Source organism: Apodemus sylvaticus, chromosome 19, assembly GCF_947179515.1.
Source record: "Apodemus sylvaticus chromosome 19, mApoSyl1.1, whole genome shotgun sequence".
In the NCBI taxonomy this organism is placed as follows: domain Eukaryota; kingdom Metazoa; phylum Chordata; class Mammalia; order Rodentia; family Muridae; genus Apodemus; species Apodemus sylvaticus.
The window spans coordinates 9,195,145-9,221,202 of record NC_067490.1 but is presented as its reverse complement, the minus strand read 5'-3'; the positions used below and the strand labels follow the sequence as shown (position 1 = coordinate 9,221,202).

The following is a 26,058-nucleotide window of genomic DNA, read 5'->3' as shown; positions in this document are numbered from 1 at the left end:
TGCTGTAAGGACCCGCAGTTTATTTTGTGGGCAGCCCGGGGCAAAGGGGACAGTGGGCACACAGTTACTTGGGTTTGTTTTTCTTACTGTTGGGGAGGGAAGCTGAAGACAGGGTATTACTCTGCGACCCAGGCCGGACTCAGTCTCTAGATCTTCTGGCCTCTCTGGCTAGGATCAGGCACAGCCATTAGCATATGTACAAGTGAAATTTGGAGTGTTTGGAGTGAATTTCTTTCTGGTCATGGCTCTGAGGCAGGAGCATTCTTGAAGGCCAGAGCTAAACCAAGAGTCTCTTCCATCCTCCTGCTCCTCCCTCTAGGACACTCAGAACCTTGGCATCTAGAGGCTGCAGGAGCATGCCCAGTATCCTGCCCCATTCCACCAGGTGCCAGCCTGGGCCGTGCACCTCACTCCGCACTCTGTGCTGGCCGATTCCTCTTCCTCTTTGGTGGCTGGACCCCAGCCCCCTTTGCTCTAGCCCCGGGACTCCTCTTCCCAGGAGGCCCTCTCTTCCCATCTGCCCCCCTGCCCCTCTTCCTCTTCCTCCCCGTGCTTGGGCCTGCACTCGAGGCTTCTGTCTCGCTCCCTCCTGTGGACAAAGTGAGGCTTGTGAGTGAGCTGCTGGGACAGTACAGCGTACTTCAGTCACCTGACTCTTCGACTGCAATGCCAGCCCTGGGGCCAGCACCAGCCATGGCCGCTGACCAGGGTGCCAGCATGGTCTCAGGGAGGGCTGGGCTCCAGAACCGATCCCCAGAAAGACTAGCCAGAGGACAAGATGAAGGGCCCAGACACAGAGCAGTGTGTGAAGGAAGTGCAGGATGAAAGGTAGAGGTGGCTATCTTACAAGAGGGCCAGGGGCCATATCTCAGGACTAGCAAACCTAACTCAACCTGCTATGTCAGAGCTGAAAGACCATGTCTGGTCTGAGGCTGGGGCCAGGCCAAGGGCAGGCTGGTGAGAAGATACTGCCCAGCTGGGACCAATATGGACCAGCCTCAGTGTGGAGACAGCTAGGCCAGAGACAGGATGACCCTTTGCAGGCCAGATCCTAGGCCAGCACAAGGTTAGGTTAACACATAAGACTGTCAGCTCAGGGCAGGGTCTCAATCAGTGTACACACACCAGGCCCTGGACAGTCTTTAGCAAGAGTGCTATAATAAGCTAGCACATCCGCGGCAGGAAGGCTAGGGCTAGAGGACCTGAAACCAACAGTTACATGGGAGGAGAGAGTCAGGACCACTAAGGAGACAGGATAGGCTCAGATCAAAGATGATAAGAGGGGGGACTGGAGAGATAGCTCAGTGGTTAAGAGCACTGATTGCTCTTCCAGAGGTCCTGAGTTCAATTCCCAGCAACCACATGGTGGCTCACAACCATCTGCAATGGAATCCGATGGCTTCTTCTGGTGTGTGTGAAGACAGCTACAGTGCACTCACCAAATATATAAAATTAAAAAAAAAAAAAAAAAGGTTGGCAAGTGGGTCAGAGAAAGGCGGTGCGGCCAGATTGCAGGCACCACAGGCTGAGGGCAGTCCCCAGGCCAGGCACACTGTGGGCGTGTCATGAAGGGACACCTTAGGCAAAGGCAGGACAGGCAGGGGAGACAAGGGAGGTGAGGCAGCCCACTGTTACCATCGCCCACGGTCCTACCTTCCTTATTCTGGGGCTGCGGTTTGGGCGAGCGCTTCTTTTTCTTCTTCCGTTCCCGCCTCCCTTCCAGCAGCTTCTTGTAGGCTTTTTCAGGGACATCGTCCTCAGGGAAAGTGCCTGGGAGCCAGGGTGACAGTCAGGGTGACGAGCGATCACTTCCATTCTGCCAGGCCTGCTCCACGTGTTTAGCAATGACCAAGATGCTGAGATTCGTGTTGCCGCCACATAGACCCAGGTCAGAACCAGGGAAATACAGAGGCAATCTGGGGCGCATGCGCCATGCCACTGTCTAGTCCAGCTGGGCAGTATGGCTTATGCTGGGAGCGTAAACTACACAGGTGCAGTGGTGACCTCTGCACTGCCGGGGGTTCCTGGGCACTGATAAAAAACATGGCATACAAAATACCCAAACACTACAGTGTGAACTTCATCTAGAAATACTGGACACGAGTTCACGGCCTGCGTGAAGCACCTCTCAGCAAGCACATTAAAAAAAAAATATATGAGTGCTGTGGAGTCTTTGAGCCTAACCCTTCCCCCACCGAGACACAGATGGCGGCAGACATCGCAAGTGCGCGCATGCGCACAAATACACTTGCATGTGCACATGCGCACATGTGTACGCATGTATTGGGGGGACCATCTCCGTGCCCACCAGAGCCTCACCTCCAGCCAGGTCCCGCAGCCTGAAAGAGAAGACAGACAACCATCAGCATTCAGCTGGGGCTCTGCCATAGTCGTCCTCACAGGGACCAGCTCAGTGAGACGCCTTCCTAACTTCTGACCTACCCCAGGCTCAGGCCACCTGACAGGAGAGGCTGTGGGGTAGGGTGGGGCTGGGCAGTCAGCAAACAGCTGGCTGCCATGAAGGAGGCAGTGGGGGAGGGAGGGGCAAGGCCAGGCCTCCCGACTCACTTTTGGATCACTTTGTAGAGGCGCTTCCTGTTCCGAGAAGGCGTGCTCTGTCTGCTGGCGAGCTTGAACAGTCTGTTAGCAAGTGCCCCGTAGTCAAACTGTCAGAAAGATGTGAGAAGGGCAAAACTCAGTGTCCACGTGGTGGAACACAAAACCTACCTCCACGGGCTGAGGAGTCTCTGCTCATCATAGGCATTCTCCGCTCAGCATCTGCCAGCAAAGCCTGCAGACAGACTTCAGCCCAGCAGGCGGCAGGATCTTACCATGTGGCTGGCCAGGAGCTCACCTACGGAGTGCAGGGATTAAAGTCCCTCTAACTTTAACTCCTGACTAGCCACAGCAGACAGGTAGGAAGAAACCAAATGAAACTAGCCAACACATTCTATGTAACCCAAAATACCCAAACCTACGCATGCGATGGTCTGCCAGCATCGGAGCCTTACCGCCATCTGACCATCGCCTGACCCACTTCCTGAGCTGACTTAGAGCTAGGGCCCAAATGCAGACCACTAAGCCTGTGCTACTATGTTCCAGGCCAGTACCCCAAAAGGGTCAGATCTGGGGGTGCAGGCCAATGGCTCAAAGCATGAGGAATGCCACAGGAGGGCAGCAGGGCAGCCTCGGTGAAGGCTGTCTGCACACCCCCGTGGCTGTCCTTCCCGCGGGCAGCGGGGCTGGAGGGTAAAGGCTACCCTGCAGCCCAGACACGGATGCCTACCTGAAGGACGGGGCCAGTGTTTTCCTCCTCATCCCAGGCCTGCTCCTTGTCTGCCTCGGGGCCAGCCCCACGCACAGTGCCTAAAAACAAATACGGAGCCTGAACTCACGGTACCAGCCTAGGGAGGGGCACCCTAATACCAACACCAAGCCCCTGAGGACCTCTTGGTGAGGACACAGGCTGGGGAGGGCACCAGCAGCTGGTCGCATGGGGAGTGTTCAGAGGAGGAAAGGTAGCCCAGGAGGCACCTTGAGCAGCAAAGGCAGATTCCAGGTATCCCAGCTGTGGGTCAGACCAGGGACCCCTGGAGCCACACTTGGCCCAGCCCGGAACACTGAGCTGAACTGTGTGTTGGAACTCTGACAGCAGTGCCTTCTTGGTGTGGAGCAGAGCTGGGAAAGGGCCTAGCTCCAGTGGCCTAGTTCTCCCCTGATAGTCCAGGTTGGCCCTGAACATGGGCAAGCCTCCTGCCTCAGCCTCCCAAGTGCTGAGGTAATAGATGTGCCCCCACAGGCCACTCAGGATATCCTTTAGGTGAGGGGCTTGTGGACAACAGTGCTGTGGGACACTCTGGCAAGGACAAGGACTGCAGGATGGTTTGCTGGGCAGAGTAGCTGATGAGCCACAAGATGGGGCCGCCAGAGCTGGCACCTAAGCTGAAAGGGGGCCTCTCTGAGACTCCACGACCACAGCATGAAGACAAAAAAAGCCAACCTAGGCCCTCTGCGAGCAGAGGCCTGGCCCACGCCCAAAGCCCATGAGGGGCCGTTTACAAGGAGTGTGTGCAGCGCTTCATTTGCCCCTCACTGCACTGTGGTCACACGCAGATGGACTGGCGGGCGGGGGCGGGGCAGGGCTGAGGAGCAGAGGAAAGGCGACTGATGGAGGAGGATCCGGGTGAAGGATGGAGGTGGAGGATCCAGGTGAAGGGGCGGGGAGGATCCAGGTGAAGGAGCAGGAGGGACTTGGGTGTGACGTGAGCTTAGAGCAGTTCCTAGCGCATATGGCCTGAGTTCCACCCCCAACACCACCAAAACCACAAACAAAACCAGGTGCATGCTCCCCTGGGAACAGGGAGGTAAGGTGACCACACAGGACCCAGGGAGCACCACAGCCTTAGATAGGAACACTCCAGGAGCCCAGCTGGGAGCTGGGAGTCAAGTGCTGAGACAGACTTCGGAGAGTAAACCAAACATACTTCATGCCATGCAATATAGGGCTCTGGAGAGAACAGCCAGGAGACAGTTGCGATAATTCTGCAAACGCCTAGGACAGGCCGGGGCCCCTCACCTGCAGGCAGCTTCTTGGGCGATGTGTCTTGCAGATCCTGCTCATCCTCTGAGGACTCGTCGCTGTCACCATCATTCTCATTTGACACACCACCATCATCACCGTCTGACGCATCATCATCATCACCGTCTGACGCACTACCATCATCCCCATCTGACGCGTCACCATCATCCTCATCTGACACGTCACCATCATCACCATCTGACGCATCCCCATCATCCCCGTCTGACGCGTCACCATCATCCCCGTCTGACGCGTCACCATCATCCCCGACTGATGCTTCTCCGCCCTTTCCACTCTGCGTGTCCAGTTCATTCATGATGTCTTCTATGGCCAAGGGAGCCTGTTCCACAATCGCCTCAAAGATGTTCTGAATGATCTTATGCAAAACTAGGGAACTGAGGGTGAGGCCAAGGCCAGACAACTCATTAGTATGGGCTCTCGGACACCACACCACTGTCCCAGCCTAGAGGGCCAACGGCCTCTGCAGCCTGAGGGGAGGGGAGCTGCCCACCACTTACTCCTTAGTGTGGGCTGCTATCTGGCAGAAGGGGTCGATGAACTGCAGATTCTGGTTTGCGGTGAGCTGTGGGGAACCAAGATATGGAGGAGGTGCCTCGATGCCGGACACGTGCACCCCAGCCCCAACCCCACCGGAGCACCCCTCACCTCCGCAGCGCCCACTTTAGTGAGCTCCTCCAGAAAGATCTCCAGGAAGTGGCTCTTCACCCCACTGGGGGCCTGGCTGTCGGGGCTCAGCACTTCAGCGGTCATCAGCTCCAGCAGCTGCTCTATCTGTCTGGAGAGAGAAAAGGAAAGAACAGTGTGGCAGCCATTCGGCCGCAGGTCTGCGGTGCCTCCGTGCCCTCCACATGCATGTGCAGGCAGGTGTCGTGATCCAGGAACACACCTGGCCTTTTGGACCCATTGGCAAAGACCCATTAGCTCTGGGTCTGAACAGCACAAGGGAGTCCTTCTGGCCCATGTCTGTGTGACACGTGACAGGAGTCTGGCTCTGGGCCACAAATATACGGCCGAATATACCAAAATATATATATACATGGGCCTTTTGTATCTTCAAGACACATGTGGAAATATGGCCACTGAGATGGTTGCTCTGCTAGCTGATCCTTTAGACTTGGAAAAGGTGTCCAATCAGGACAGACCAGAGGCAAAGAGGAAGGTACACCGACAAGGGCTGGGACCACAGGCCCCGACTAGCTCCCCAGGCCCTGCGTATGCCGGTGCGTTGGGAGCCTGAGGAAGCTGTGTAGCTGTCACCCACCTGGCACACAGGTTACCCTGTCCCAGAGCCCTGGACCTGGTACCAGAGGACAGGCAGTCCTCGGCACTCGGCACAGGAGACTCCCTCCCAACCAGCTGACAGTATAGGTAAGCTCCAGACACAGTACTGCATGTGGCAGACGCCACCAACACCCGAGCCAGGCTGTGCCACATTAGACAAGCACACCGCGTGGGGCTCCGCCAAGGCCAGGGGGGGACAGAGCCCTTCAGCACTGTTACCATGAGGACGTTGCAACAGTAAATCAAAGGACATTAACTAAATTTAAAATGGCACCGTAAGTTCTGTATAAGTCACTAGCAAGCCACAATGGAACCCTGAAGTGACTGAGAGACACAGGTCTTAAAGTCCCAAACAGCGAGTGATTAAGAAAGAAGTCGCTCGAAATCAGAGCTAAAGCCCTAAAGCAGGACAGCTCAGACCACCAGAGTCCAGCATGTGCTCAGTCCCTGAGAGGAGGCAGGGGTAGTGTGTGTGTGTGTGTGTGTGTGTGTGTGTGTCTAGCTTTCACAGTGGTTGTCTGAACTTACATGGTGCCCCAAGGCCAGCTCCCTGTCAACACTGCAGACAACAATCACATGGATGTTATCAGCTAGGCCTTTCTCCTCTTACTGCCATCACCCAGGCAAAACAAAAAGAAAAAAAATTCCTGTGCGGTGCTATGTAGACATACTGTGCAGACACACCTGCACTGCTCTGTGGGACCTCCCCAAATCAACTACTATTGGGGTTACTCTTACTCCTCAGGTCAACGGGCATGGTGGTGCGCACAATTCTGCCCGGCTATAGAAATGACTGAGATAGCATGGTTTAGAGAAGGCAACATCCTCTGAACCACTTCACTTCATAAAATGATCTTAATTCGGCACCACTGTGGTACCAAGTTATGCAAAGGTCACCTGCCTACCACAAGGCATCCCAAGAGGACCTGAGGGTTCCTGGGACGAGCCAGGGGACGCAGGGCCGCGACCCTCAGCTGCCTGCGAGTGTGACTCTCAGGGTGGACCCACCTCTCCTCCCATCCTCTGGTTTTCACAGCCTTCAGCGACTCGTTCAGGACCATCCTCATGAGCTGGGACACAAAAGAAACGCTCGTTAGTAAGAGGACAGTCAACCCACCAAGCTTCCCTGTATCCCAGAAGCCTCCTGAGAGTAAGGACGCTGTCTCTCCCAAGGGCAGGACTAGGCAGAGTGCTGCAGACAGGGGGGAAGACGGGACAGAGCCCTGGACCCTCAGGACCCTGGGCCTGGAGATCGAAGCTCTGCACTTGGCTTCATGAGCAACGGGAAGCCAGCTCACCCGAGTGAGTGGGAACTACAAACTAGAGCTGACCGGAGAGGTCAGGGCACGCACTGGGCTCTTCCTGCAGGAGGCGAAGTTACCACAAAGCCAAGGCTGAGGCTGGACTTCACTTCCCCTATCAAAAAAATACACTTTAGGGGCTGGAGAAGCTTAGCAGTTAAGAGCATTGACTGCTTTTCCAAAGGTCCTGAGTTCAAATCCCAGCAACCACATGGTGGCTCACAACCCTCTGTAATGGGATCTCATGCCTTCTTCTGGGGTGTCTGAAGACAGCTACAGTGTACTTACATATAATAAATAAATAAATCTTAAAAAAAAAATCAATCAATCAACCAATCTTTGGGCCGGAGCGAGCAGAGGTCCTGAGTTCAATTCCTAGCAATCACATGATGGCTCACAACCACCTGTACAGCTACAGTGTACTCATATACATAAAATAAATAAAATAAAACTTTAAAAAAAATACATTTTAAAACATTTTTCTTTCAAAAAGATATGAGCCCTGTAAATCAACTCATTGGCCGAGAGGAGCATGACACAGGAGAAAGAAGCCGGGCCACACTGCAGTCCAAGAGTGGAGTCCTCCACTAGAAGAACATCTTCACAGACTGGGGACTAAGTCCCCTTTCTGCCATGTGCTAGGGCCAGGGCTCACTGGAGTCAGAATGGCTTTAGCTCCTTCAGGAGGGCTGAGGCAGGGCTCCTGCTTTGAACTCTTACTGATCCTTAAGGTGGGGACACTTCAAGCTATAGCAGCACTGCATCCAAGTGTCCTGCAAACCAGCCCGGGGCTTGTGGGTGGCCCGCTTTGGCGGCACCCCGACTCACCATGTAGAACTTATCCAGGCGCAGTCTGTCAATGCCCACCCACTCTCGGATCATCGTCTGCCAGAAAGCCTGCAGGAACTGGAGCTCTAGGACAGAGAGCGGACACGCGCATCAGTGCCGGAGTCATGGGGAGCAGGAGGGGGGAGGCACAGCACAAACCCACGGAACTCCCTCATTTATTCACAGGGCTCAGAGGGGAGGGCTTCCAGGTGTGGGGGGTGGGGTGGGGGGATGAAGGGGGTGGACACGTTCAAATCAGGCTGGCTCTCTGTTTTTGAACAAATGCACAAAGAAGAAGAGAGTATAGGGAAAGGAGTAACTACTGGGGACATATCCTCCCTAGGCCTCTTGGTCCCTGCCTTGGCTTGGACTAAGGCCCTCTTGACACCCAAGCTAGACCTTTAGCAAGGAATCCCCAAAGCAGAACCTGGCACTTAGCCAACTAGATTCACTGACCCTGCAGGGAACAGATAGGTCAGATATAGGATGCAGTCTGAACTGTGCCCCCCAAAATCTTATAGAGAAGCTCTAAACCCTGGCACTTCACAATGCACCTGGAGGGGGCCATTCTCAGGGTACTAAAGCAGGTCCTAAGGGTGGATCCGTCTACTCAGAGTCAACCAGAGAAGGCACCACTTGTAAGACAGAAGGAACCAGCCCTGGGAAGTCTTGGTACTGGGATGCAAGGAAGGAGACTCCTGGCTGGGCGGTGGGGCACACACCTGTAATCCCAGCACTCTGGGAGGCAGAGGCAGGCGGATTTCTGAGTTCCAGGCCAGCCTGGTCTACAGAGTGAGTTCCAGGACAGCCAGGGCTATACAGAGAAACCCTGTCTCTGTATAAAAAAAACCAAATCCAAAAAACAACAAACAAAACAAACAAACAAAAAAGGAAGGTAACTCCTCTTCTCTACAAAATTCTAAGGCAGCAAAGGGCTGTTTGGATGGCTCAGCCCCAGTGGCCTGGTCACCAGATTACCAAGTGGTCACTTCAGCTTTGACTCAGCAAAGCAACTCCCTTGCCAGTCCTTAGTGAGCAGAGAGCAGATCCACTCTCTCTTTTCCATACAGTCAAAGAAAGATCCCAATGCCACCGTACACATCCGAGAGGTATGTGCCCAGGGAAGTTGAATAAGGAAGGTCCCAAGTTTGAGGCCAGCCTGAGCGACACAGTAAGAACCTGTCTCCAAAAGGAGGGGTGGGAGAAGGGATTCTCCCAAACCGAGAAGGGGTGCACATATCCCCGACTAGCCAGCTTCCGTCTAATACAGCTGAAGCCCGGTTCACAGAAGATGGGAGCGAGCATCCGGCTTCCCTGTCAGGGCTGCCCTCAGAGTAGTACAAAGAGGCCTTAGATGTGCTGTGCCCCGGGGCGAGGCTAGCCTGAGGCAGGGTCCGGACCTCAGGATGTTTAAAGGCTGCCTAAGTGATTCCATCAGGCAGGCAGGATGTGGGATAGGGATGGGAATCAGAAGAGCTAGAAGACACACAAAGACTCCGATTCTTAATCTCTGAGTCTCCACACCCTTTGGAAGTCAAATGACTCTTTTCCATGGGTCTCCTAAGACTATTGGAAATCACAGATATTTGCATTACAGTTCATAACTGTAGCAAAATTACAGTTACAAAACAGTGATGAGGCCGGGGGGGGGGGGGTGGGGGGTGGATTTGGGCCAGTGGGGACAGGGCCATCCTGACACGAGGAACTGTATCAGAGGGTAGCCGCACCAGGAGGGTTAAGAACCACTGTCCTTAAGAGAAAGGGTATCTGGCCATCAGCTAAACACCATGGGACCATGACACCGGCTGTCATATGCTGGACCACAACCTTTCACTCTTTAACCACGCATGTCTGTTTGGCAAACTGAGCGAGGCTGGCTGGGCACTGGGCTGCGTTCCACACCCCACAGGCACCACACAGCCACCTCCCTGCAGTTTGTGTGAAGTTTGAGAGCATACAGCTGCGTCGGTCCCTCTGGGTCTCAGCGACTCTGGTGGCGACAGGGATGGGCCTGGCTTCCGTGTGGTACTCACGTGCCTCCACAGTCTGAAAAGCATGGACCAGCTGGGCAATGGTCCTTCCTAGTTCTTCCTGTGAGGGAAACAGGAAGCACACCTCAGGCCCTGAAGCACCGTGCTCTCGTGGCTAGCACTACTAATACCCTCTACTCCAAAGCACCAGCTGGCCTTGGCTCCTTGTTTGCAAAAGGCCTACTATGCAGGAAACATCAGACTTCCTCAATAAACAGCGGGAATGAATGCTGGCTATGTTAAAGGGTGGGGGGATTAAATACATGCCCCTCGGTCCCCCACCAACTCCTGTGAGGGTTATTCTGCTACTTTCCCATGCACCCACCTGCTGGAGGGGCTTGTCCTGCATCCACATGCAGTAGAACAGTCCTTTCCATACTTTTAGCAGTTCTTCTGGTGTAAAACCACCTGTATCACAAGAGCAACAGTGAGACTCAGTGAACCCTGGAATCTACCTTTCTGAGCCAGGAAGGAAACATGACTGCCTGAATTTGTCTTTTTTTTTTTGTTTTGAAGATTCATTTTTAACCATGTGTATGTATGCATATATGTAACTATGCAGAGATGAATACAGGATATGAGTATGAGTTGGCCAGAAGCAATAGATCCCCTCAACCTACAGTTATAGGCAGTTGTGAGGCACCTGATATGGGTGCTAGGAAGCAAACTCTGGTCCTCAAACAAAACAGCATATACTCTTGTTTTTTAAAAAACAAACAAACAAACAAACAAAACAAAAAACAAAAAAAAAAACCTTGCCGGGCGGTGGTAGTGCACGCCTTTAATCCCAGCACTGGTCTACAGAGTGAGTTCCAGGACAGCCAGGGCTACACGGAGAAACCCTGTCTCGAAAAACCAAAATAATAATAATAATAAATAAATAAATAAATAAAGGTTTAATTATTATTATATCTAAGTACATTGTAGCTGTCTTCAGACACACCAGAAGAGGGCATCAGATACCATTACAGATGGTTGTGAGTCACTATGTGGTTGCTGGGATTTGAACTCAGGACCTCTGGAAGGGCAGTCAGTGCTCTTAACTGCTGAGCCATTTGTCCAGCCCCTCTCCCCCTTTTTTTGGTTTTGGTTTTGATTTTGATTTTTCAAGACAGGGTTTCCCTGTGTAGACCTGGCTGTCCTAGAACTCACTCTGTAAACCAGGCTGGCTGGCCTCGAACTCAGAAATCCGCCTGCCTCTGTCTCCCAAGTGCTGGGATTAAAGGCATGCGTCACCACTGCCCGGCCTGAGTCTTAGGAAAAATATGATTGGGCAGCCAGCCCCTCCCTCAAAATATTCTCCAACAGAACTGTCATATCCATGACTGGAAGAGATCCCACCGGTAGCTTCACGCACCAGCAGACAAGTATCAGTCCCACAGGGTCAAAACTGAAAATCTTTTGATTCGGGACTGGGTAGTGGCCCAAAGTCAATGCAGTGATTTAGTCAAGCCAGTGTTAGATAGACCAAGGAACTGTAACTATTTTATTACATTTCTGAGATTAAACGGTGAAAGCTATCATTCAGGCTAGCAAAGGATGTCATCATCATTTAGTGAGGCGCATCCCCCCAAATTGGGGTTCTCTGACTAGAGATTGCAAAACAGCATGGCCTCGGCCAAACCACTGCTCAGGGAATCTAGAATTTGCATCTGCGGAGGGATATCCAAGAGACGCGGAGGGTGCTGACAGGGCGTCGCTCACGGGCACGTCCTGGGATCGGGGTGTCGAAGACACACCTTTAAGGGCACAAGACACCGAGAAAAGCCGGCGTTAGAGCACCAGCAAACGACAGAAGGAGGAAAAGCGTGCAATCCAGTCCGACGGGGCCGACCTGAGCCTGGAGAACCGCAGATGAAGGCCCGGTCCTGCGGGGCCCACGCAGCGGAGCTCGCCCTCCCGCCCACGTACCTGTCGCCCGCTGCGACCTGGCCACGATGTATTTCCGCAGCTTCCGTAACGCGCGGTCCCGCGTCACCTGTTCATTGCCCGCCAGGCGCTGCGCCAGCTGGATCTCCGGCGGGAGCGGCACCCCGGGAACCATGGTGAGGAAGACCCCGAGACCACGCACTCGGCGTTTCCGCTGGGGCGCTCGAGTGACGACACGCGTCACGTCACGCCAGCGCGACACCACTGCAACGTCACACTGAGGCCGCACAGCGGGGCTGAACGTCAAACGTCCTGGACTATGCCGGCGCGCGCTACCGCCTCTCAGTGGCCGAGAGGCGCAACTGCACCCCGCAAAAACAAAAAGAAAGAAAGAAAGCTGTTATGATCCAGATTATGGGACAACGAGCAGGCCACCTATCCTGAAAGTAGGCAGGCAAATACACTAGAGAAAGCTGAGTGTTCAAAACTTGAGTGACTTGTTGGGAAAATTCCAAAGACGGGTGGACATTTGGACTTAGTGTTACCATAACATTCCCGGTTCATTGCCACACTATAGGCCAGCTAAGCCCAGGATCAAAGCGTCAGGCAAGGAAGGTGGCTGTATTTGTAAAGCTAGATGCCAGAGAAGATGGAGGGCCGGTTGTTCACAGTCTGTCTGAAGAGGAATAAGCAGCTGGGGTGGGAGAGGGCATGTCTAAGCAGGACGACAGCATCATAGACAAGGCTGCATTTTCCTCAACATCAGCATTTACTGATTAACAAAAAATGATAACACATGACACATCTGTGTTATGAACGCAATGTTTCAAGCCGTCCCAGTTTCACTGACTTAGACAAGCTATCTTAAACTACTTTTTAATTTTATTTATTTATTTATTTATTTGGTTTTTCAAGACAGGGTCTCTCTGTGTAGCCCTGGCTGTCCTGGAACTCACTCTGTAGACCAGGCTGGCCTCAGAAATCCACCTGCCTCTGCCTCCCAAGTGCTAGGATTAAAGGTGTGCAACACCACTGCCTAGCTTAAAGTACTAATATTAACTGTCAGACTACACTTACTCATCACACAGTAAATACATCTACCTATACATATGTGTATATGCCAAGTCCTGATTGGCTTGAATGCTGAAACCCTGTCTAGGGGAGATAAGGGAATATAGGACAGACACAGAGACACAGAGACAGAAAAGTGGACTCAGATGAGGTGTGAGCACTCTGATTGGGGCACTTACTACCATTGCAACTTAGAATTTAAACTTGTTTATTATGTAGCAGCCATGGGGGCCGGAGCAGGGTGAGGGCCTGGTCCTAAGCATCCAGTCATGGATGCTTTCTAAGTCTACAAATATCAAGAAGAAATATGATAATTAGAGCCGGGCACTGGTGGTACACACCTTTAATTCCAGCACTTGGGAGGCAGAGATAGGTGGATTTCTGAGTTCGAAGCCAACCTGGTCTATAGAATAAATTCCAGGACAGCCAGGTCTAAACAGAGAAACCCTGTCTTGAAAAAACCAAACAAGCTGGAGAGATGGCTCAGTGGTTAAGAGCACTAACTGTTCTTCCAAAGGTCGTGAGTTCAAATCTCAGCAACCACATGATGGCTCACAACCATCTGTAATGAGATCTGATGCCCTCTTCTGGGTGTCTGAAGACAGTGACAGTGAATGAGCAGGGATGGAGGGAGAAGAAAAAGTGTCCGAAGAGAGCTACAGTGTACTTACATATAATAAATAAATAAATATTTAAAAATAAAAAGGATGGTAATTAGGGTTGTCATTGTCTTAGGGTTTCCATTGCTGTGAAGAGACACCATGACCAAGACAACTCTTATAATGACATCATTTAATTGGGGCTGGCTTACAGGTTCAGAGGTTCAGTCCATTATCATCAAGGTGGTAGCATGGTAGCATCCAGGCAAGCATGGTGCAGGAGAAGCTGAGAGTCCCTACATCTCTAGATACATAGATAGATAGATAGATAGATAGATAGATAGATAGTTCTAGATATGATAGATAATAGATATAGATGATAGATAATAGTTAATTGATAGATAGAGGTACATATGATAGATGATTGATAGATGATAGAGATGATAGATGATAGATATATGATAAATAGATACAGAGATAGATAGGAATTATTTCATAGGAAAGGGAGATAGAGGAGACTCAAGGGATAATAGATGCTGAATTCAAGACTATGGGTGCAGTAGAACTAGGGTGGAGCCTCCTTCTTGCTTATCCCATAACCAGGTGTGAGTCTCAGAAGCTGAGGACCATCCCTAGGCCTATGTGTGAGGACACAGGTGAGGTGCTGAAGGGCAGTCTGAGAGAACTGAGTTGCAGGCCAACTGGAGAGCGGCCTACAAGTTGAATGGTTGTTTAAGCTAGTGGTGATTCAGGCCTGTAGTCTCACCCAGCAGATACAGGTGGATCTCTGTGAATTCCCGGCCAGCATGGTCTGCATTGTGAGTTCCAAGCCAATCAGAGTTATGTAGTAAGACCTTGTCCCCAAAAAACAAGCAAATAAACTCCATCTCTTGAAGGAACCATCACAAATATAGGTCAGGAGGTATATGAAAGGCCTCCAGAATTTCTGGTAACAAATTTTTTTGAATAAAATGTTTTAAGAAGATGGGTGAGGTCATTGGGAGGCACTCCAAAGGTGTGTGTGTGTATTTGTGTGTGTGTATTTACACTATATATACACTATATATGTATATATGTGTATATATGTATGTATATATACATATACACACACATACACATATATACATATATACACGTAATATATAAGGTGTATGTACATGTATATAGGAATATATCATATATATATGTATATACAGGATACACACACACACATATATGTGTGTGTGTGTGTGTGTGTTAGGGAGGTTATGAGGAAGACAAGAGGGAAAGAGAGGTTAGTGGAGCTGGCTATGTATAGATGTCCTGACAGTTAGCTTTGTCCAGAAGCTTTGGAGTCCTGACAAGAACACCAAGTCACATACAGAGGCCGGTGACACACTGTCTGCTACACAGGCAAAAATATCCCAAGATGGTTTCTGGCTTTGGACATGGAGCGTTCTGACTCCCAGGCACTGGTGTCACCTGTTGGACATAGTACACACAGGCGTGGCTCCCTGCTGTGTGGAACTTTAGCTGACAGTTCTGTAGCCACAAGTCACATGTCTGCATGTGGCAATCTCCTCTCATGTCCCATGTGGCTAGGCTCTCCTCCCTAGGCCTGACGAAGACAGGGCTGAATGGCCAGGGTCCCAGGTCTTCAGGAGAGACAGAAGCATTGAATCCTTGGATCCTGACACTCATCGGCCCAACCCCTCCCCCCACCTCCCTTCTCTGGGGAAACATTCCTCTATTTGGTTTGTTATACAAATGAAAAAGTTGAGGCCACACCTAGCTGCCTCTCCCTCCCCTCAGAAATAGCCACCACTCTTTACTTTCTGTGGAGGCAGCAGGAGATTGTAGGTAAGTGTCCCTTCTTACCTCTGTCACTCTGAGCAAACAACTCTCCTGTTGTGGACCCAAAGCTGGCTTTGAGTTGTGGCTGGGCTCCTCACCTGCTGGGGAAATTGTAAGAGATTTCTCTGATGGTGTCATCTCTCTCCCTCTCTCTGTCAGGGCCCCTCATACATTGAAGCTGTCTCTTTCCCTCTCTCCTCTTGTACCCTCCCCCACTTCTCCACTGCTCCCCACCCCCATCCCGTTTCATTACCTAACCCTGCCAGACCTGGAGATCCACTTGCTTCTTCTCTCTGCCTCCAGAGGGCTAGGATGAATGGTCTGCGCCACCACAAGGCCTACTCTCTGTGAGCAAGAGGAGGTCCCTACCTAAAGGAGCCCCTGGCAGCAGAGGCGGCAATAAAATGACAGGTGCCAGAGCTGACTCATCACAACCGTGAAAAACAAGGCAAGAGACCAAGCCTAGAGACGAATCTTAGTAGGACATAGCGTGAATCTCTGACAGAAACGTTCATCAAAACAGCAATGCTGTACATAACAATAGACCTCAGGATAGACTCTACAGAGCTAGGGCAGTGGCTCATTAAAGACTTGGGGGGGGGGGCGGGCGGGCGGCTGGAGAGATTGGCTCAGTGGTTAAGAGCACCAGCTGCTCTTCCAGAGGTCCTGAGTTCAATTCCCAGCAACCACATGATGGCTCACAACCTTCTGTAATGGGATCTGATGCCCCCTTCTGGTGTGTCTGAAGACAGCTACAGTGTACTCACATAAATAAAAAGTCTTTAAAAAAAAAAAAGGGCACGACAGCAGGTACTTATAACTCCAGCCTCAGGGAGGTAAAGGTAGATGGCTTGCTAAGATTCAAGCTAGCCACTGTAGTCTAATCTGTAAGAATTTGGGTCATAAACCTATTTCCCAATGTCATAGACACCATACACTCCCAAGGCAGGGATTCCTTATTATTATTATTATTGTAGTATTTATTTATTTCGGTTTTGTGAGACAGGGTTTCTCTGTGTAGCTTTGGCTGTCCTCGAACTCACCTGTAGACCACGCTGGTCTCAAAGTCAAAGAGATCCACCTGCCTCTGCCTCCCAAGCACTGGATTTAACAGCATGTGCCATCACCACGCCCGGCTCATTATTTTTCTTAGCTAGTCAAGAATAATCCAAAACTCCCAATCTTGCTTCAGCCATCTAAGGGTTGAGATGACACATCTCTGCTTCCATGCTGGTTTCCAATGTGGGGCAGGAGGGTTGGGAGTGTCTTGTCTATTTGTCTGTCAAACAGCCTTGAGTTTAGTGTGGAGATAGCATCAAGAGCTATCAGTCAGCCACAGAAAGGAGTGTGTGTTTCCACGCCCCCTGCCTCTTCTCCCTGTGATCTCACGCTGACCCAATTCTTGCAGAACTGAACAAAGGCTCGTATGTATGGGCTTGTTTGTCCTGAGTTTTGTAGAACAGGCGGGGCCAAGAGCCTGCTTGTGATACCGTGAAGTCATCTTTTGGGCAGACCTGTTAGTAAAGGCCTGTAACCCCCGAAGCTCAGAAGGTTGAGGCTGGAGAATCTAAAGGCAGGAATAACTGAGTGGACAGCCTGGGTAACTTAGACCCTGTGTCCGAATGAAAACTTAAAGAGCCTGGGGTATGGTTCACTGGTAAAGGTTTTGTCTCGAAAAACAGGCAAGGAATACGGCCTTTGATGGCCAATTCTAGTCGTGAGGCCTTCCCCTTTCCTGCCTTCTTATGTCTCTACCCACACGATGACTCACAGACTCCCTCACACTGTGAGCCTTTTTTGTTTTCTCTGGGGCTGGTCTGTCTGTTTCCACAGGTGTCCACCTCCTACGGGGAAAGTGTGGGCACCCCAAGACAGTATCAACAAAGAACTGTCTGTGTGCTGGGGAAATCCAGAAGGCACAATCCACACTGCAGCCCTAGTCTGTCAGGAGCAGAGTCAGCAGCTGTGGCCAAGAAGGAAGCGACCCCTCCGTGGTCCACATGTCCTCTCCTGCTTCCTTCCATGTTTCTAAGATTAAAAAAAGAACTTCTGCCTATCTCTAGTTTGTGGTAGCCACATAAAACTACTCCCTGGGCCACGTGTGGTGGCGTGGGAGGCAGAGGCAAGCGGATCTCTGTGAGTTCAAGGCCAGCCTGGTCTACAAATGGAGTTCCAGGACAGTTACAAAGAGAAAACCCTGTCCCCCAAAAGCAAAAACCAACCAACCAAGCAAACAACCAAAACCTTCTTGCTGGCCCACACTCTCAGTCTCCAGACTGAGGAATCTGTAAGGAGGATCTGAGGGAGGAGCGGTTCAAGACCAGCCTGACCTAGGTCAGGTATCAAAATTTAAAACAAACAGGGACTAGAGAGAAGGTTCAGAGGTTAAAGTGCTTTCTGTACCAAGTGAGGGGACCCGAGTATCTATCTCTATAGCACACATAAATGCTGGGTGGGCATTGTGCTTCTCATAGGGTACAGAGGCACGGTGGGCTGGAGTTCCTGGGAACAGACTGGCTACTTAAAGTAGCGGCGGAACCAACTGGCTATCTAGACCAGCTACGTTAGTAAGCTCTGAGAGAACCTGCCTCACTGAGCAGGGTGGAGAGCAAGCTGAGGAAGATACTGGACATCTACCTTGAGCCTCCTCACATGTATGTGAGCACATATGTAGACAGTATACCCACATACATGCAAACACACACATATGTGTGTGTACATACACACAAAATATCAAAAACAAAATGTATACATTCCCTCCCTTGACTTACCCACTCTTGTGAGCCTTCTGTCCCCTCAAAGATGGCTCACATAGAGGGGTCCCAGTAGTAAAGTCACTGTCTGCTTCCTGTGGTGTCCCTTGCTAGTCAATCTCAGTGTGAGAAGCAGCACACTGATTGGCCCAGATGCATCCTGTTCTGCAACCTGATGGACCCCTAGTTCCTGTAGTTTCCCTAAATACTAGGCAGAGCCGGGGCCAGCCCCAGCACTCAGATAGGTCCCAGCAGAGGAGATGGAGGAGAGTCCTGGATGAATGAGTCTGAGACCGTGGCTGGGTGACTCTTGTATGTCTGACTGACTAGCAACCAGGATGTTTCTTTTTTTATACAGATTCCATAGAAAAGGCAAACTTGAGATTTCAAAAGAAATATAGCTCATATCATTTTTGTCCCCAAACAAATGTTGCAAGTACAGAGAGAACAGGCATTATCATACTCAAATCAATATAGACTGAGCATTTATGACATACGACATTCTGTTCTTCAGGAAAGTAAACCATTAAACAGAGAGAAAAACATCTGACTCAAGCTAGGCGAGTTCCCAAGCCTTGAATACTGCACAGTGATTGACTATAGCTTGCGAGTTAGCCTGGTTTAAAGGTTAGAAAGCTCTCCCAGGCTGCAGGCTAGCCTGTTCTACTCATTGGTTTTCTCTGTGGGGTTTTTGTTGTTGTTGTTGTTGTTGTTGTTAAAAGACCTCATCATAACTTAATAAAAGCCAGTCTGTTCATGATTGGTAAATTCTTATATTTCTTTTATATTAATTTTATATCATCTATATATATTATCAAAGGTTGCTGTCGACAAACTAACTTTGTTATTAAGTTTTTGTTTTCCGGGGGCAATGTCCTGTAGAATTCATCTAGGAGGAAGCCTGTAATCTGAGCTGTTGCCAACTCTTGTTTTTTCTGAGTTTGCTTAGGGGTAGGTGTGCCAAGGGAACTCTGGGGCCATCCAACTTTTTTTTGTGTGTTTCACAATCTCCATGGCCAGGAAGATTATTGAGGCCAGATAAGGTTACTTCATTTGAAAGCTGAAATAATTTTCTGGGGAAAAGGCATAAATGAATCATAATGTAGAAAGTTCCACACAGATGCAACCCATAGAGATCAGAAACCCAAGGTTAAAGACAGCACCGTGGCAAAGACAGTACAATGGCAAAGACTGCATCCAGCTCCGCTTTGCCGGACTGTGTCAAACAGCTTCGTGGCTCTGATGGTTTTCACTATTTTCACAATGCCAAGACAATACATCAACAAATCCCCAACGGGGCTATAAAGGGGCTGGAGAGATGGCTCAGGGGTTAAGAGCACTGACTGCTCTTCCAGACGTCCTGAGTTCAATTCCCATCAACCATATGTTGGCTCACAACCATCTGTAATGGGATCTGATGCCCTCTTCTGGTGTGTCTGAAGACAGCTACAGTGTACTCACATACAGTAAAATAAATAAATCTTTTTTAAAAAAACTGGGCTATAGCCGGGCGGTGGTAGCGCACGCCTGTAATCCCAGCACTTGGGAGGCAGAGGCAGGCAGATTTCTGAGTTCAAGGCCAGCCTGGTCTACAAAGTGAGTTCCAGGACAGCCAGGGCTACACAGAGAAACCCTGTTTCAGGGGAAAAAAAACAAAAACAAAAAACAAACCAAAAATACTAGGCTATAAATACTTATCATAAATAATTATAATATATAATAGAAATAAGCACTTATTCCTTCTTTTTCTTCCAAACAGAGAGTTATTGAAATTGGAATTTAATCTACAATCAATTCTTTATTATTACATGTATGCGTGCATGCGTGTATGTGCCTGGACACACACTTGGAAACAAGCATGTGGAGACCAGAATTCAAAGTCAAGCGTCTTTCCTCAAGAGATTTCCACCTTGATTTTTGAGATAGGGTTGTACCTTTAGATCTGGCTCATAGATAAGGATCAGGGTGGCTGTCCTGCCATTCTGGGGGATAGGGAGGGATTCACCTGTCCTAGGCAGGAATTGAACCATCCCACCTGTCAAGATTTTTAAAAAATTTGTATAGAGCCGAGCATGGTGGTACACGCCTTTAATCCCAGCACTTGGGAGGCAGAGGCAGGCAGATTTCTGAGTTCGAGGCCAGGCTGGTCTACAGAGTTAGTTCCAGGACAGCCAGGGCTATATAGAGAAACTATGTCTCAGAAAAAAAAAAATAAAATAAAATGTGTATAGGTGCTTTGCCTTTGTCTTAAGAGTTTTGTTGCTATTGCTGTTTTCTGGGAAGAGACACTGTGACCATGGCAACTCTTCTCAAAACATTTAATTGGGCCTGGATTACAATTTCAGAGGTTTAGTCCATTATCGTCATGCCCAGAAGCATTGTGGCATGCAAGTAGATGTGGTGCTGGCTGGAGAAGGAGCTGAGACTTCTGTATCTTGATCCATGGGCACTGTGAAGAAACTGAAACACTAGGCCTAGCTTGAGTATCTGAGACCTCAAAGCTCGCCCCAGTGACACACTTCCTCCAGCAAGCCACACCCACTCCAGCAAGCCACACCCACTCCAGCAAGGCCACACCTCCTACTATGAGCCTATGGGAGAAATGTCTATTAAAACCACCAGATTGTGCCCCTTGGCTCCCATAGACTTGTAGCCACACCATAATGCAGGGTGCATTTAGTCCAACTTCAAAATCCCAATAGTTTGTAAAGGTCTTTTTTTGTTTTGTTTTTGTTGTTGTTTTTTTGTTTTTTTTGGATTTGGTTTTTTCCAGACAGGGTTTCTGTGTATAGCCGTGGCTGTCCTGGAACTCACTCTGTAGACCAGGCTGGCCTTGAACTCAGTAATACGCCTGCCTCTGCCTCCCAGAGTGCTGGGATTACAGGCATGTGCCACCACCACCCGGTTGTAAAGGTCTTAAACTTGTTTAAAAATCCAAAGTTCAGTGTCTCTTCTGAGACTCATGCAGTCTCTCAACTGTAAGCCCCTGTAAAAATCAAAATCAGAAAGCAGATCACATACTTACATCATATAATAGCACAGGGTATCCATTACCATTCCAAAAGAGAGAAAGGGGAACCACAGTAAGGAAATACTGGACCAAAGCAAGACAGATAACCAGGTGGGCAAAGTCCAAACTCTGCATCTCCGCGTCCAAAGCACTCTTCAGATTTCCACCTCTTTCAGCTGTGTCGGCTGCAGCACGCTTCTCTCCCGGGCTGGCCCCCTCCCTGTTAGCAGCTTTCCTCAGCAGGTACCCCAAGACTCTGGTATCTCCAATATCTCGGGGTCTCCGAGGCAATCCAGGCCTCACCTTCACAGCTTCACACAATGGCCTCTCTAGGCCTCCATGCAAGGACACCCATGACCTATGCCCCGCCTCAGCAGCTCCTCTTGACCTCAGAGGGAGACTCCATAACCCCTTTCTTCTACCCTGGCCTCTAAAGCCAGAACCATGTGACCGAAGCTGCTAAGTTCTACTGCTCACTGAGGCTGGGACATGGCCCCCTTGTCCAATGACATCTTCACCAACTTCCTGGATTCAGTGGTTTCCTTTACTCCCTAAATGTGGCTGTCCTGAAACTTGATCTATAGACAAAAGTTGGCTGCTCGCTACTGCTGGGATTGAAGGCGTGCACCACCACACCTGACTCTAAACTTTCTTTTAATCCCTTTTCACAGATCAAAAGCTTAGCTGGGTGGAATCTTACCCTGAAGTCACCACTCCCTTTATTTAATGTTAGGTGGTTTCTTCTATCTGTTTAACTCTTTAAAAAAAACAGGATTTAGCTCCTTTCCTCTTCCTGGTACCCCCTTTTCTCCCTGATCTGTATATTTTGTATTTTTTTTTCCTTCCTCAGATGGCTCCTTTTCATTACAGATCTTCATAAGAGTGACCACTAACAATCACACAAGAGAGCCGATTCTAGGCCCTTTTGAAATTTCCTCTGCTAACTCAACTAATCCCAAAGTCTTCAATTTAGCCTTGGGAAGACTTTATAGAAAAGAGCAAAAAGCAACCACGTTCTTGGCCAAAACATCACAAGAACAGTCTCTAGGTCACAAACAAATAGTCTTGTCCTCTGAAACCTCTTGAGCCAGACCCCCAAAATCCAAATCACCTCCATGACCACTGCCTTCCATATTCTTACTACGATGGCCTGATGAACTATTAAATGTTCAGTAGCTTTTTCTAACCCCAAATCCACATTCCTTCAAACAAAAGCATGATCAGACCTATCCCAGCAATACTCTAGTTGTCTGGTACCAACTTCTGTCTTAGTTTGAGTTGATTGCCACAACCACAAGCCTCCATGGATGTCTGGGTACCATTTGCATCCCTAGTGCCCATGGAACTGGGTTGTAAGCTAATATGTGGGAGCTGGGAATTGAACTCAGGACCTCTGGAAGAGCAGTCAGTTTTTTTTCTTTTTTTTTAATTTTTATTTTTATGTATTTATTTATTATTTTATGTATATGAGTACACTGTAAGCTGTCTTCAGACACACCAAAAAAAAAAAAAAAAAAAAAAAAAAAAAAAAAAAACATCAGATCCCATTACAGATGATTGTGAGCCACCATGTGGTTGCTGGGAATTGAACTCAGGACCTCTGGAAGAACAGTTGGTGCTCTTAGCCACTGAGCCATCCCTCCAGCACCACCAGTTTTCTTAACTGCTGAGCCATCTCTCCAGCCCCTCACCCGGCTCTTTGACTGGGGTCCGAAGATCAAATTCAGGTTGTCACACTTGCGTGGCAAGCACCTTCCCATTTTATTCCCAAATTATTTTTAATTTTTTTTTAAAGCCACGGTCTCTCTCACTGCATAATCGGGCTAGCTTGCTTAGCCTCTCAAGTACCAGGATAACAGGTGTGCACCAACGTCCCGTTATCAAATTGTGACAGTTTTGCAAATGCAAACATGGGTTTGAAGGTCACTCAAGTAAGAGCAGGGACAGAGGGCTTATCCGGGCCCTCATGGTTCCCAGGCTGCGTTGGGTGTTAGAGAATAGAGTCTGGACCACCCACCCAGCTGTGTGGTGGGGGCGCTGGGGTCCCTAAGCCCCGCCCACCGCCCAACAACGCTATTCCTACACCATGTTCTTCAGAAAGAATGGAATTCCCAGATAAGCTCTTATTTCGTGGGTTATCGGGACCCAAAAACTCAGTCCGTGTGGGGGAGGGGAGGACAGGATGGAGCGGGGTGTGTACTGGGGGCCGGTGGGGAGGGCATGGGGAACAGGAACCTGGGACTTATAGGTCTTCATTCATCTGTTTCTGTACCCACCTCATGGAAGGAGGGATAGGGACCCACCCAGTCCCCCAGTTCGTGTCCACAGGGCAAGAGGAAATTGAGATGGTCAAGGCTGGACTTCGTGTCCACCTACTCCATGGAAAGAATAGGACCCCATCTCACATCTCTGAATCCTGGGAGGACCTGGACGCCCCTAAGGCAGGTCAGAGATATTTCTACAATAGCTTCACGACTATTGAGGAGCAATCAGGGCTCCCAGGCCCCCAACCCCTCTAAGTGCCCGTTCAGGCAAGGGGTGTGAAGCATCCTCCGAGGCTTACCCTCCGCCCACGCCCAGCCTGGGTCTCATGACTCGGCCTGGAACCGAGGGTGGTGACAGTACAGAAGGGGGGGGGGGGGGAGGGTGCGGTGCCCCGCCCCGTCGCTCTGTCACGTGCCACGGCTCCGAGGAGGCGGAGCCAAGCCAGGTTTTTCTAGGGTTCAGGCACTCAGGTCTCCTAGTTGGCTCTGTCCGTAGCTTCTCTGTGCTACCCCGACTACTGCTGCCAAGATGATGTGTGGCGGGCCATCCGCCACAATGCCGGCCACGGCCGAGACGCAGGAAATCGCCGACAAGGTGAGGCTCGGCCCAGGACAGGCCAGCAGGAGCCAGGCCTGCGGGGACCCTTGGCCTCGGGGACTGGCCTGCCCAGACCGGCCCGGGTCCTGCAGCCGGTTTCAGGCGTGGCTTCAAGCGTGACTGGGAGGTGGGGGCTCTGGGCCTGGCTGGGGGATTCAGGGTCGGGGACTGGGGCGACTCTTCTGCCGCTTGCATGCAAGAGGGAAGACGACTCACCTATTAGGGAGCTCGCCCCGCGATCGGTGGAGGGAGCCGGTGGTCCCAGCGAATTCAGGAAGACAGCACACAATGTTAGAAAACAGGCTGTCCCAAAGATGAGGCACCTTGACTTACACCCAGGCCTAAACAAGAGAAAGCCAGCCTAGGCTACAGCGGGCGTCTCCTCATAATAAAGAGCAAGGACTGTATAGCTCAGTAGCAGAACTCACCTGATTCCACCACCACCATCACTAACCCCGCCCTTGGTGGTGGTGGGGGGGGGCGGGAGATAAAAACCAGAAGTTGTAGAACTTGCTTGTGCCTAGTTTGAAACCAGAGGGCGGGACCTTGGGTCCCGGCAGCCCTTCCTGTGGCTGTTAGTAGAGCAGAGATTCTGTACAAACTAGGGAGGTTCGGAGTAAGTATTAGCAAGAGAAGATAAGTTAAACATGTCCTCTCTTCAGCTCCCAAGCCCAGGACCCTGTCCACTAAGCCGAACTGACTTTGGGAGGTCTTTGGTCTGACTGAAGTGGCCAAAGAGGAGTGAGTGAGTCAGCTACATGAGACCCTGAAAATGAGGAATTGGTACAAACACACTGGCCAGGCAAGGGAACCTTGGCCAAGTGCGGTGTCAACACCCAGGAGACAGAGAGGCAGAGACAGGGTAATCTCTCTGAGTTTGAAGCCAGCCGGGTCTGCACAGTTCCGTGCCAGCCATAGCTACGCAGCGAGACCCTGTCTCACAAAAGGAGCCATGTTGTCCTTTATCAGAGATGCCAACAGCTTACTGTGTGTGTGTGTGTGTGTGTGTGTGTGTGTATGGGGTGAGTATCCTGAGAGAGGCAGGAAGGCACCTGTGGATGAATTTGAGTTCTTCCTTCTGACCCACCATCCAGGTGAAGTCCCAGCTTGAAGAGAAGGAAAATCAGAAGTTTGGTGTCTTTAAGGCCGTATCCTTCAAGAGACAGTTAGTGGCCGGCACTAACTTCTTCATCAAGGTGGGTACTTTCTTCATAGTAGCTTGGCGAGCACTGGGGACATAGTTGCAGAGGGTCCTACAGCTTCCCCCAGAGCACCCCTTAAGAGGACATGTACAGGTTCTGAGAGGATGGATTTGGGGTGCTGGGGTTCCCAGCCGTCACGGAGGAGACAAGCGTTATCACTGGCCTAGTTGCTGGCGCCCTGTTCTGACTCAGCTTTCTAAGGCTGGCTCAAACCTGGGGCTGGAATCTCACCTGTCTCTCACAGGCCTCTCTCTCTCTCTCCTCCAGGTTGATGTTGGTGAAGATAAATATGTGCACTTGAGGGTGTTTGAACCCCTCCCTCATGAAAACAAGCCTTTGACCTTGTCTTCTTACCAGACCAACAAAGAAAAACACGACGAGCTTGCCTACTTCTGATCCTGCGGCCCCTTTGCCTAATACTTCACCCTTTGCGCCACTGTTTGGGACCACGAAGTAAATACTCCTTTATGATGAAGAGGAAAGGGTTGAGCGCTTCTTCTGTGATGCCCAAACTCCAGTGTATTTTGTTTCCTTCCAAATAATTATTTTCAGAAAATTGTATATGATCTCTCTAAATATATATTTTTAGAGACTTTGCGAACCATCTCCTTAGTTTTGAATTTTTCCCTTTGTTTTAAAAAAAATTATAGTCACGGGGCTGGAGAGATGGCTCAGAGTTTAAGAGCACCGACTGCTCTTCCAGAGGTCCTGAGTTCAATTCCCAGCAACCACATGGTGGCTCACAACCATCTGTCATGGGATCGGATGCCCTCTCCTGGTGTGTCTGACAGCTACAGTGTACTCATAGATAAAATAAAT

General features: G+C 50.2%; 2 protein-coding genes across 2 annotated transcripts; one reads left to right on the top strand and one right to left on the bottom strand.

The window, feature by feature from the left end:
- Rrp1 (ribosomal RNA processing 1) lies at positions 1-12,155 on the bottom strand. Its single transcript, XM_052163540.1, has 13 exons — positions 11,952-12,155; positions 10,366-10,448; positions 10,044-10,101; positions 8,011-8,096; positions 6,890-6,951; positions 5,246-5,375; positions 5,098-5,162; positions 4,577-4,974; positions 3,287-3,366; positions 2,569-2,666; positions 2,320-2,339; positions 1,654-1,770; positions 1-589 (listed from the first exon to the last, which is right to left on the bottom strand). The coding sequence occupies exons 1-13, from the start codon at positions 12,082-12,084 to the stop codon at positions 408-410; spliced, it is 1,512 nt and encodes a 503-aa protein (XP_052019500.1). The 5' UTR covers positions 12,085-12,155; the 3' UTR covers positions 1-407.
- An 11,706-nt stretch (positions 12,156-23,861) lies between these two features.
- Positions 23,862-25,833, top strand: Cstb (cystatin B). Its single transcript, XM_052164219.1, has 3 exons — positions 23,862-24,034; positions 25,132-25,233; positions 25,507-25,833. The coding sequence occupies exons 1-3, from the start codon at positions 23,969-23,971 to the stop codon at positions 25,633-25,635; spliced, it is 297 nt and encodes a 98-aa protein (XP_052020179.1). The 5' UTR covers positions 23,862-23,968; the 3' UTR covers positions 25,636-25,833.
- Positions 25,834-26,058: the final 225 nt, after the last annotated feature.